General features: G+C 46.1%; 1 protein-coding gene across 2 annotated transcripts in view; it reads right to left on the bottom strand.

The window, feature by feature from the left end:
- Positions 1-1,294: 1,294 nt before the first annotated feature.
- USP31 (ubiquitin specific peptidase 31) overlaps positions 1,295-13,060 on the bottom strand; it is a gene marked incomplete at its 5' end in the record, with an annotated part of 80,730 nt that continues 68,964 nt past the window's right edge. For both annotated transcript variants that reach the window (XM_081089368.1, XM_081089369.1), the window contains one exon: positions 1,295-5,059. In XM_081089368.1, the coding sequence (XP_080945494.1) occupies positions 3,519-5,059 (1,541 nt within the window). In that variant the 3' untranslated portion in view covers positions 1,295-3,518. The remainder of the gene's footprint in view (positions 5,060-13,060) is intronic.

The raw sequence follows: 13,060 nt of genomic DNA, 5'->3' as shown, positions 1-13,060 counted from the left end.
TATAACTTCAGGAAACAGTAACTTCAACTGATCAGTAATTTTATCAGAATGAAAGGTAACATCAGATGTCAATCTACTTGAAAAACATGTTTATTTGACGTGAATGAGTTTTGCTCACAGCTCTCCTCTGCTCCATTTTCCTGAAGGCAGCCACTGTCGTCCTTCACATGCTGCTCCTGTTTCTCATGATAGTGAGAGGGATGACAATTTTTCTCTCAAATGCCCCCCACCCCCCCCCCCCCCCCCGCAAATCCCCACATCCATCTCCTGCCAGCGTGGACGACCACCTTTTCAAGCCCTAAGTATAGAAACAGCGTAGTCTGGAAAAGTGGACGGAGAAGAAAGCGCCTCCGGAGGTGAAGGACACTTTTGGTTTCCAGGACACACATGCTCAAGAGGACTTGGCCGAATCAGCAGGACCCCGTTGGCTCTGTCACTCCACTTAGGGCGCCGTTGGCACCCGGTCCATCAGCTGCACTCCCAGGGCTCCTCGGCCACAGCCAACTCCCGAAGCCTGCAGCTGGCCTTCACTCGCAGAGCAGGCCCTCAACCAATGCGTCAGAATGAACAAACGAATGAATAAATGATGAATGATTACAAGAGTTGAGGGCAGCCTCAGATAATTACAATACTTTACCAAAACACAAGTGTTCCTATTGGCCCAGCGTAGTATTACCCTGTTAGGCTGCTTTTAGGGAGAGAAAATACAAAAAGGTGGGAGATGGTCTTGCATGACATGAGCCTAACAGCCTCCGTGCTCGCCCGTTAGGGAGGGATTACGAAGGCAAGGCCTGGGACTTAGGGAACGCTGTAGCCTCAGCGCCTGGGGTGTTCACTGGAAAGAAATCCAGAATGAAACGTTTCTTAAGTGGACAAACATGACAGACGAACTCCATGGTTGGTGGTTATTCTGTGCCCACCAGGAAATGAGTGCTCGGAGGAGGCCAGAAACCCAGGCCCACCATCCTTAGTAGGTTATTTCCAACCCCAAACGTATTGCTCATTGCACCGAACGTCACCAGGGAAAAAACAAAACCAACACCAAGTCCCTAACCTACCGAAGGCCTGAACTGAACCAAGTGACCACTCCCCACACTGCACCTGAGACCTGCAAACTTCTGGGCCAGACAGCCTTCTCGGCGGCGAACGTCTGTGCCTGGTGGTCAGCGATGAACTTTACACTGCTTGAGCGCGGCAATGTAATCGCTTAGCGATGCCTAGACAATGCCATAATACTTCCTGATTTTTCCATTTAAATCTGAAACAAGGACTAAATTCATAAGCATACAATTTTATAGATACTGAAATTTTATTTCTAGACCTCATGGAAAATTAAAGAAGTTTGTAGTGTGCTTTTTAGGACACTAAACCAAATGGAAAATCCATTCCTGAAGCACTCAAGAATAAAAATATTTACCACTGTGAAAATTAAACTACCTTCCATTCATGCCTAAATGATTATAGCCCCAAAAGGTGTTCATAAAACCTGTTATGTAGCCAAACTATAATTCTGACACTTTGCAGAGATGCAGATAGATTTCAAATGTGGTTTGCCGGCAAAAGGATGCTGAGAGGTTCCAATAAGACAAACACTGAATTCCTGATACTGGCGCTCCCACATTTGTGATACAGAAAACCAATGCCAAACAGACCGGCTGTCCACGTGTGGTCAGAAGCGAGAACATCCCAGCAGGCGGGCATCGGCAGTCACTGCGCCGAGGAGCAGCGCTGCTCTGGAGCCATAGGACTGGGCACGGGGCAGACACGCGTGCTCAGGAAATGTCACGGAGCACTAGGGCAACTTCCACAAGCCGAGGGAGTCTTAGCTGTCACAAGGGTCTAAAATTCCAGCTACCCTCAACAAAAACGGCCTCCAGACTTGTGAGTTACCTGCTAATGCTCAAATTAGCAGCAAAATAAAGTTAAGTAACCTACTGGAAACATTTCCCAAGAGGTATTCATGGAAAAACAACAACAAAAGGCAGTGCAGAATTCACAGCCATGTGTGTGTGTGTGTGTATGTGTGTGTGGTCGCCTCACACACAGCAGGACTGAAGGGGGATTATACATGCGTCCATGCACCAGGAGTTCAGGGAGAAGTTGAAGAGCCTGTGAGTTTTTTGTATGTTAGTATTTAAGAGCATATAAACATAGCATGCTATATTTCATAGCAAAGTGACAAATGCTATTCAAATAGAATGAGAACCAAGACTCTCTTGACATTTAGAAAAAGGAGGAAAAAACTAAAACTTGCCAGGATACCCCCAGAGAGCTTGGAAAACCAGTATCTTGCTTATCGGTGAGATGTCTGTGAGGTTCTCGTCTAACCAGAAAATGCAATTGGCATGGACAGGGCCACACAGAACCTGCGCTGACCCCGCCGAGTTCTGGTGAGAGACTCAATCTTAAGCACGAAGAAGGAAGTGAATTGCTGAAGAGCAGTCACACTGAGCCCGACAGGCAGGATCAGAAACGTGTATGCAATACTTTGTTACACGTCGCTTCAACTACCACTGACTTCTGGCCTTAGCAACTTCTTTCCTCGTCATGACTTACCAGAACGTGGAGACGTGGGCATGGAGCTTTCAACGTCCAACACAGAAAAAGCAACACCAGAGGGAAATGGGAGAGATTCATGTGTGCAGTTGAGAATCCATTTTCTTTTCCCAGGAATCTTTAAAAGATTCCTCTACTGCTCTACTACTTTTCAAACTCCCAATGGCCTTCACTAGCAAATGTAGGAGGGAAAACCTTACCTACGAGTGACGGGCTTTACCCGATCTGCCACATCTTGGGACCCACATCTCTGCCGATATGAAAGCAGCGAAAGACTGCTTCTACCTCTGAAACTGTCCGTGTGTGGCAGGAGGAGGACTGACAGTCACTGACAGGCCACCTTCTCTCTAATCCTCTTACAGATACACATCCTTCCTAACCTGGCTGAGTATATATACCTGAGAAACATTAGTGTTAAAATATTGCCCTTTACAAAGACTGGTAGATGGGGCCAAAGTGCAGGAAGCAACCGTTTTCTCTCGGTTTGTCTCTGTTAGTGTCACAGTTTTTAGAACTCCTGGTGCCACATGACAGTCCCCGTGAGGACAAGTCCTGCTCAGCTGAACCCCAGGTCAAATAACTCATCCTTCTGCAGAGCAGCTTGACTGGTCCCAGGTTCCAAACCCTAGTGTCCAACGAGTCATTAGAGTTCTCTAAAGAAATATATACAACTGCTACAGGGACTGTCCAGGGAATCATCTGTGATTTTTCCAGTTAGCTCGGTATTGATGCTTTGCCTATGGCTGTTATTTGGTTCAATGGCAGAATAAGGCGACGCTTTTAACAATTTGCAATTGAAATCCGCGCGCACACACACACACACACACACGCACGCACACACGCACGCAAGCACACACATCAGGCACATGACCCAAAAAATACAAAAGCATAGAGGGCTTTGGTGGGAGGGGAGGGTTCTAAATAAATAAAAGTGTCGCAGGTCGCACTGGAGCGCAGCGGCGTCACTGAGGTTTCGGAGGCCGTGCAGAGGCTGGCATGCTCGAAGGTAACCTTTGGGAGGACTTCTCGGCGGACTGCCTGCCACCAGGAGATGCGGGTGCTCCGCAGTCTAGCGGGGAAGACTTGGATCTGCGACTGGACAGCAGAGAATGTCTAGCAGAAGCAGGGTCCTTGGAGGCAAGCTGCTCTTTCCCAACGGAACTGGCATTTGGCTGCTGGGAGGCTGGAGGCCGGTGCCCCTTCTCCGCCTTGTCCTCCCCGGCGTTCTTACAGGCCGACCTGACGGAGCTCCCACCTGCCTTCTTGGAGAGCAAGGGCGTCTTGCCGAGGTCAGTGGACCGCCGCGTCTCCTTCTGCCTCAAGGCGGACTTGAAGAAGGACAGCCCCTTCTCATCCGACTTGCTGTCCCGCTTCAGACCAGCCTTCACACTCGCGTTGGGGGAGCGCAGGCTGGCCATGGAGGAGCTCCTGACCTGCTTCCCGTCCCCCCGGCCCTCCCCCGCCCTGGCCTGGCTCCCCCGAGGGGAGTTGGGCTTGGAGCTGGAGGGGACCCCGGCTCGGTCAGAAACCAGGCTTTGTCTGGAGCCCTCTCCACTTAGGCTCCGCTCCGCAGTCCTGCCCTTCCCTGGTGGGCAGGGGACCCTGGCGGCAGGGCCCGAGGCCTTTTTGGCAGGGGTGGAGGAAGCAGTGCACGTGAGGGAAGAAGCTGCCTTCGGCTTCTGGGGCGAAGGAGAGGCCACCGAGTCCTGGGCTCTGGGGGAGGGCTCCTTCCTGGGAGGGGTGGGGGCCCTGGAAGACTCCGCTTTGCTTCGGGAGCGGGAGGGCTTCACAGAAACTTTGGCAGGAACCGGAGAGGAAGGGGAGGTGCTGGACTGAGATGACCCCCGGCTCGCCAAGACCGACCTCCCCTTCCGCAAGCTTCTGTCGGGCTCAGACGCGCCTTTGCAGCTGGGGGAACTCCTGGTTGTGCTCTCTGGTTTCTTTGTGAGGGAGCCTGGGTGGCTCGGGGGTTTCACCTCTTTGACGGGAGAGCTATCTACAGAATCGCTCTGATCCACGTAAGCTATCTGGTTATTGTTATCAAATGGATCAGACACGGGGGGCAAGCGAGCCCCTTGTGCTGAGTGTTTGCTCTGTGTGTCTGCCACACCGGAGTTTGATCTGTGGGAGTCTGGCTCGTCTCTGCACACGCCTTCCATGACAGCCAGAGGGGCCCGGCCTGCAGCCTTGTGCTCCCGTCGACTGGGAGCGCCGCCCGGGTCCTGGGAACTGCTAGAAAGGCTCCTCAAGCTACCAAAGCAAGAGATGGAGGCCTTGTCATCCACCGCCTCCCCGATCTTCTCCAAGGTGGAGGTGGAGGCGTGAACCGGAGAGTCCCCTGAGAACCGGGAAGGAGAGCTGGAGCGCATCTGCAGCTTGGCAGACAGGGACCAAGAAGGTCTGATGCAGTTTTCATGGACGGCCAAGGGGCTGGTGACAGAAGACCTGGATGACAAGCTCTGGCGCTGGACACTCCTCACGAACGGTCGCGTCGAGAAACCTCCTGAATGCACAAAGAGAACATCATTCAGCTAAACAGCAAAGAGGCCAGTAGCACCTCCCGGGAAGGAAGGCCAGCATCTGGGACGACAGGAGCACGATGCTCAGAGCAGCACGTCTGGGCTCAAGGAGTAGTCATGGGACGCCCATTTTCCTGAGCCGCTCCCTCCCTTATCTATCCAATGGGCACATTCTAATTCACGAGTCAGCCAACCACCTCTGCCTGTCTGCTCTGCAGCAGGGGTCAGCACAGTGTTCCTGTTCAGGCCAGACAGCACATATTTTAGGCTTTGTGGGCCCCCACCTCATGAAAGTAGCCGTGGGTGACACATCAACAAATGGGCATGGCTGTGTTCCAATAAAACTTTATTTAAAATAAAGGCAGGGACTATATTTGGCCCGTGGCCTGTAGTTTGATGACTCCTGTTGTAACTCAAAGGGCTACAATGAGAATTAAATAAAACCTTTAAAAAGTCCTGTGCCCAGCAAGGTACTTGGCACTCCACAGATGCTCAAGAAATGTGAACGACTGAGTCAGCTTACTCACTAAGGATATCTGGGGCTCACAGAAGGTAGTCTTTGCCCAAGATGGCACCAAGAGTTAGAGGCAGAGCAAACACCAGAGCCGCAGCGTCAGCCACACGCAATGCCAATGCAGGTGCCTGTACTTGTTAACTATGAAAGCACATCCACGCAAAGGACTAAAGAGACAATACACTGCTATCCTGAGTGACTCAGGACTTATTAAAAATATTCATAACTAGAATAATATAAATCCAAAGAGCCCAGCCAGTGTGGCTCAGTGGTTGAGCATCGACCTATGAACCAGGAGGTCATGGTTCAATTCCCAGTCAGGGCACATGCCTTGGTTACAGGCTCGATCCCCAGTGTGGGGTGTGCAGGAGGAAGCCGATCAATGGTATTTTCTCATCGATGTTCTAGCTCTCCCTTCCTCTCTGAAACCAATAAATATATATATTTTTTTAAAAAACAAAAACAATTCCAGCCCTTGGAGAAAAAAAAAATGGCAGCCGAATAGGCAGACATGTCCTGTGACTTGTCCCAGAGCAGATAGAAGCAACGAAATCAAATAACTTCCACCCGGAATTGGCAAACTGGACACAGCTGGTGAGACAATTCACAGCTGGGAAGGGCAGAGGCTGCCTGGAGAACGGTAGGATCGTGGGTCTGGGCTGGAGAGAGACGAGCGACCACCAGGCAGAGAGGGTCAGAAGAAAGCTGCATCCCTTGGGGACAGGTGTAACATCCAACTGTGGAAGGGAGGTCCACGGGCTGCTGGTGGCTGGAGAATCTAGATCTAAGCCCACAGCTGCGAGAGGTTGCGCCCAGAAAGGCGGCCTGAAGAGCTGCCAGAGCCGCGGGGTGCCAGGGGGAAAGAAACTCATAGTCACGTGGTTGTTCTGCCTCTATTTTGTCTTCTTTTATTCACTAAACCCAGTTCATAGGACCTTTCAATTACACTCACTGAGGCTGCTGTGCAGGTGCAGATTTGTGGGGTCTGGGGAGAGGCTGTGGAGGAGAGTGGGATGGGGAGAGGTGATGGGAATCCGGCACTGAGACTTTCCTGACCCTCCAAACCTAAGCAGCCATTTTTCTCCTGAAGAACCAGCCCTCCCAGCAGCCTCAAGACAGCCAATACAGTCACACCCAACCTACACCTTGAGCTGTACAAAGGACATGAAGACTATGAATAGCCCCAAAGAGCCCTCAGGGACTGGGTTGAAGAGGGGCCATTGAGTCCTGGAAAGCGATAAAGCACCACCCCCACCTAAAGTCCTATCAGAAGTAGACGCTGGAGAGATTAAGATTGACAGCAGGCAGACAGGCAGAGCGGGCAGATTGGTCCTGCCTGTTCGCAGCCAAGGCTGTGGAGACAGAGGAGCGGTGGATCACTTGGAACTTCAACACGGTGCTGACTACCTAACAGGAACCTGAGAACTGGCAGACAGAACAGAAGAGTGGGGTCCCCAAGGGGCATTAAAACTCAGCTGAAGCGAATGACACTTCACCTTTTAATCTTTTATTAAAATTTTTTTTTCATTATTTTTTGAATCTTTTATTTTTGTGTATTATTTTTTCATTGTTTTTATTTATTTTATCTTATTGTTTCTTTTTCCCCCACCCTTTTCCTCACTTCTATCATTTTCCTCCCTTTTTCTCTTCTTCTGTCCCCACTTTAGTTTTTCTCTTTCCTTCCCTTTTACCCCTTGTTAAAAATTGATCTTTATCTGCTCTATTGCTGTGTTATTATTGCAGTCTCTGTGGCTTACTCATATATCTAACTTCCTCTCCCCTGCTCCAAGTACACGCACTCTTCTCTTTTCTCTTTCTTCACTAGTCAATTTTTTTATGCTTTTGTTTTTCCTCTCCTCTCCTGCTCTCTTCTTCTAGTTGTTTAATTAGATTCACTCACTAAACTCAAGCCTATCAGCTCTCTCCTCTATTCTCCTTTTCCAAAAATAAGTGAATAAATGAACTAAAATTTTTAAAAATGTGTTTTATCTTTTAATTTTTTATTACCTTTCTTCTTATCCACTCATTCTTTCTAATGCCTCTATACTGAACCATGGTCCTTACCATATTCATTCAATTCCTTAACCTTACTTTCTGTATATAAGCTCTGCCTGTACAGATTCTGTCCCCCCACTTTTCTGGATGTTCACTGTTTGCATTTTTTTCGTTTATTTGTTTGTTTTGTGGTGTTATCTCCATATATATATATATATATATATATATATATATATATATATATTTCTTTTTTATTTTCTCTCTTACCTTTTTTTCTCTCCTCAATATCACTTTTCCTCTTTTCTCTTTCCTAATTCTCTTTTCTCTGGTGGTCACTTTTATTGGGGTTATCAGTGTCATGAGTACATAAGTGTTTTTCTCCCTTTGTGTTGTGTCTTGTCGAGTTGTATTTTGTACTGTTCAGTGAACATAGTAGAGAGCAAGCCACATAACCAGACATGCTAAGAGAAGACTCCATCCACAAATGGGACAATAACACTCAAGACCCAACTACACCAAGAGAACCCAAATATCCCAAGTAGGGGGCATGCCTAGAATACCCAGCAGAAAAGACCTGAGAGATTGCACTACTGGGTCCCACAATACATCTACTACATAAGACAAACTCAAAAAATCTGCGTGGCATAGTAGTTTGATCTAATACATAGAAACAATCACAAAGGAACAGCAAAACTGGGGAGACAAAGAAACAACCACCATACGAAAGAAAAGGAGGAACCACCAGAAACGGAAATAAATTAAATGGAGGCAAGCAATTTGTCAGAAAGAATTCAGAGCAATGGCTATAAGGATGCTGAAAGGAAGGAAAGAAAAATTCAACAACATGTGTAAGAATCAAGAGAAAATGAAGAAGAATCAAGAGGAAATGCAGAAGAATCAAGAGGAAATGAAGAATGACATAGCTGCAATAAAGAAAGTTTCAACAGTAGACTAAAAGAAACTGAGGACCGCATCAGCAAGTTAGAAGACAAGGTGGAAAAAACACCCAAACAGAGCAACAACTGGAAAGAAAATTTAAAATGCAGGCGAGCCTAAGGAAGCTTTAGTACAACACAAAACGAAACAACATCCGCATAATAGGGGTGCCAGAAGGAGGAAGCAGAGCAAGGAATAGAAAACCCGTTAGAACAGTGGTTCTCAACCTTCCTAATGCCGCAACCCTTTAATACAGTTCCTCATGTTGTGGTGACCCCCAATTTCATTGTTACAAATTGAACATAATTAAAGCATAGTGATTAATCACAAAAACAATATGTAATTATGTATATGCTTTCCGATGGTCTTAGGCAACCCCTGTGAAAGGGTCGTTCGACTCCCAAAGGGGCCGCGACCCACACGTTGAGAACTGCTGCATTAGAAGAAATAATGACAGAAAATTTCCCTGATGTTGGGATGGAAAAAAAAATCACACAAGTCCAAGAAGCACACAGAGTCCCAAACAAGATGAGCCCCAAAAGACCAACACCAAGCACATCATAATTAAATTGGCAAACATCAATGACAAAGAATCTTAAAGGCTGCCAGAGAGAGACAGAAAGTTATCTACAAGGGATCTCCCATTAGACTATCAACTGATTTCTCAACAGAAATACATCAGGCCAGAAGGGAATGGAATGAAATATACAAAATCATGCAAAGCAAGGGACTGAATCCAAGAATAGTATACCCAGCAAGGCTATCATTCAAAACTGAAGGTGAAATAAGGAGCTTCACAGCCCAAAAAAAAGGCTAAGGGAGTTAATTACCACCACGTCAGCAATGCAAGAAATACTAAAGGGACTGCTGTAAAAAGAAAAAATAGAAAGGGAAGAAGGAACATAGTCACAAAGAATAAAAATGGCAACAAACAAGTACCTATCAATAATTACCTTAAACGTAAATAGATTAAATGCTCCAATCAAAAGACACAGGGTAGCTGAAGGTAGGCCACTTCATAATACTGAAGGGAGCAATCCAACAAGAAGATATAACTCTGGTAAACATATATGCAGGAGCACCCAAATACATTTAAAAAAATTCTGGAAGATATCAAGGGAGAGATTGACAGCAATATAATCATAGTAGGGTACTTTAGTACCCCACTAACGCCACTGGGTAAATCCTCTAAACAAAAAATCAGCAAAGAAACAGCAATCCTAAATAATTCACTAGATTAGATGGAATTAATTGACATCTTCAGAACATTTCACCCCAAAGCTACAGAATATACAGTCTTCTCAAGTACACATGGGACACTTTCAAAGATAGACCACATATTGGGACATAGGCAAAGTCTCTTTAAATTCAAGAAGACAGAAATCATATCAAGCATCTTCTCAGATCACAGTGTTAAGCATAAAATTAGAAATCAACTACAATAAAAACAATGTAAAAAAATCAAACACTTGGAGGCTAAATAGCATGCTATTAAACAATGATTGGGTTACCAAAGAACTCAAAGAAAAAATAAAAAGTATTCTGGAAACAAAAGACAATGAAAACACAATAATCCAAAATCTATGGGACACAGTGAAAGCAGTCCTGAGAGGGAAGTTCATAGCTCTACAGGCCTACCTCAAAAAAGAAAAGAAAAAAAAGAAAAGAAAAGAAAAAGAGAAGAGAAGGAAGAGAAGAGAAGAGAAGAGACAAGAAAAGGAACGAAAGAAAAGTAAAGAAAGGAAAAAAAAGAAAAGAAAAATGGTGATAAATTATCTAATCCTACAACTTAAAGAATTAGAAAGAGAGCAACAAGAAAAGCCTAGAGTAAACGGAAGGAAATAATAAAGATCAGAGTGAAAATAAATGACATAGAGACAAAAAAAAAAAAATACAAAAAAGTAATAAAGAGTTGGTTCTTTGAACAGATAAACAAGATTGGTGAACCTCTAGCCAGGCTCACCAAGAAACAAAGAGGACCCAATAAGCCAGTGGTTCTAAACCTTCTGGCCCTTTAAATATAGTTCCTCATGTTGTGACCCAACCATAAAATTATTTTCGTTGCTACTTCATAACTGTCATATTGTTACTGTTATGAATCGTAATGTAAATATCTGATATGCAGGATGGTCTTAGGCGACCCCTGTGAAAGGGTCGTTTGACTGCCAAAGGGGTCGCGACCCACAGGTTGAGAACCGCTGCAATAAACAAAATCAGAAATGAAAGAGGTGACGTTAACAACTGACCCCACACACAGAAGGCCGAGAGACATATGAAAACATACTCAAAGTCACTAATCATCCGAGAGATGCAAATCAAAACAACAATGAGGTACCATCTCATACCTGTCAGACTGGCTATCATCAACAAATCAACAAACGACAAGTGCTGGAGAAGATGTGGAGAAAAAGGAACCCTCGTGCACTGCTGGTGAGAATGCAGACTGGTGCAGCCATTGTAGAAAACAGTATGGAGATTCCTCAAAAAATCAAAAATGGAACTCCCATTCAACCCAGTAATCCGACTTCTGGAAATATATCCCAAGAAATCAGAAACACCAACCAGAAAGGAAATATGCACCCCTATGTTCATAGAAGCACAATTTACAACAGCTAAGATTTGGAAACAGCCTAAGTGCCCATCAGCAGATGAGTGGATTAGAAAACTGTGGTACATCTACACAAAGGAATACTACACTGCTGTAAAAAAGAAGGAACTCTTACTATTTACAACAGCATGGATGGACCTGGAGAGCATTATGCTAAGCGAAATAAGCCAGTCAGAGAAACACAAATATCACATGATCTCACTCATTTGTGGAATATAATGAACAACATAAACCGATGAACAAAATTAAGTCCAGAGAACATAGAAGCATCGGCCAGACCATTCAACCTCAGAGGAAAGGCTTGGGGGGGGGGGGGCGGGGGCGGGGGGGGGGCATGGTAATAGATCAACCAAAGGACTTGTATGCATGCATATAAGCTTAACCCATGGATACAGACAGTAGGGGGGTGAGGGCATGTGCTGAGGGGTGGGAATGGCTGGGGAGAGGTCAATGGGGGAAAAAGGAGACATATGTAATACTCTAAACAATAATTAAAAAAAAAAACTTCCAAAGAAAATACAGTGGGGCCTTGACTTACGAGTGACCCAACTAACGAGTTTTTTGAGATACCAACTGTCTCTTGGCTGATTTTTTGCATTGAGTTGATAGAGTAATTTGAGTTAACGAGCTCCTTAACGAGCTTGGTCTCGGAACGAATTAAACTCGTAAGTCAAGGCCCCACTGTATTGTAAATCAACTCCTATACACACATGCTAACGGTAGCAGGGGAATATGTCAGAGTCTGCCTGAGAAGATCCTAGGGCCAGGCCCTGTCCTGTGGGCACCACCAGCACCCCTGGGAGATGATGACACTTAAGAGGGCACCGATTCTCCAACCATTGGTTAAAAAGAGGTCGGGAAACCACTTTTAGACCTACGGTTAAAACGACAATGAATTCTAAGGTGAAAGGCTGTGCTGGAAATAACCTCTACCTTAATAAGTGAAGATTTATTGGTCAGTTTTTCAAATAATGTCAGGAGCTAGATAGGAGCTTAGCAGCCATAGGCCAGTACTCTTACTATATAAGCCGAGAAGCAACAAGCCCGAGCTGGGGGAGCTGATGCTAGGGGCACATCCCCTAGGCTGGCATCCTCCTAGCCCCTGTCTTGGCCTCCACCTCCCATTCTCAGAAGACCCGTCACCACTAGAAGCATGTTATCGCTATCACAATGCTGGCGCAGAATGAGGCTTGTTGGAAGGAAGGCGAGTCAGTGTCTCATTAAGAAGCTGAGCTCGCCCTAACTGGTTTGGCTCAGTGGATAGAGCGTCGGCCTGTGGACTGAAGGGTCCTGGATTCGATTCCAGGCAAGGGCATGTACCTTGGTTGTGGGCACATCCCCAGTAGGGGGTGTGCAGGAGGCAGCTGATCAATGTTTCTAACTCTATCCCTCTCCCTTCCTCTCTGTAAAAAATCAATAAAATATATTTTTAAAAAAAGAAAAAGAAGCTGAGCTCACTGTCTCCCCTTTCCCAGCTCTCCAGTGCTGGCTGCCTTGGTCCCACCCACCTGGTCCCTGATGGAACTAAGCCTTGCGTGCGGCCACTACTCAACTGGTAAGTGAAGGTAAAAAAAGAGTTCCATTTTTATCAGATTTCCGAAGTTTTTATGTTGTGCTTATCTTCAGAATTCCCCAAAACTACTACGCAGAGGCACCAGTTTCTGTACTAAACACTTCTGAAAAAGAACACGCCAGATTCCTCTGAGGGAAACCGCGTGGCAGGGAGGGAAGACGCTGGGCGGGCGGGAGCTCCCTGCCTGGCCCCGCACAGGCGCGCCGCACTGAGTCCCCTCACAGCTGCCTGGAACATTTAAAAAGCACTTTGAAAATATGTATTCATTATTGTACAGAGTCAAGGCTCCACTCCAGACCTTCAGAGTCGAAAATGATGAAAGAGAAGAAGGAAGTGCTAGGTCAGAGAGGAGACGACAA

This window comes from Myotis nattereri, assembly GCF_964212035.1.
Source record: "Myotis nattereri genome assembly, chromosome: 4".
NCBI classification, from domain to species: domain Eukaryota; kingdom Metazoa; phylum Chordata; class Mammalia; order Chiroptera; family Vespertilionidae; genus Myotis; species Myotis nattereri.
This window is presented reverse-complemented; position numbering and strand designations above follow the sequence as displayed.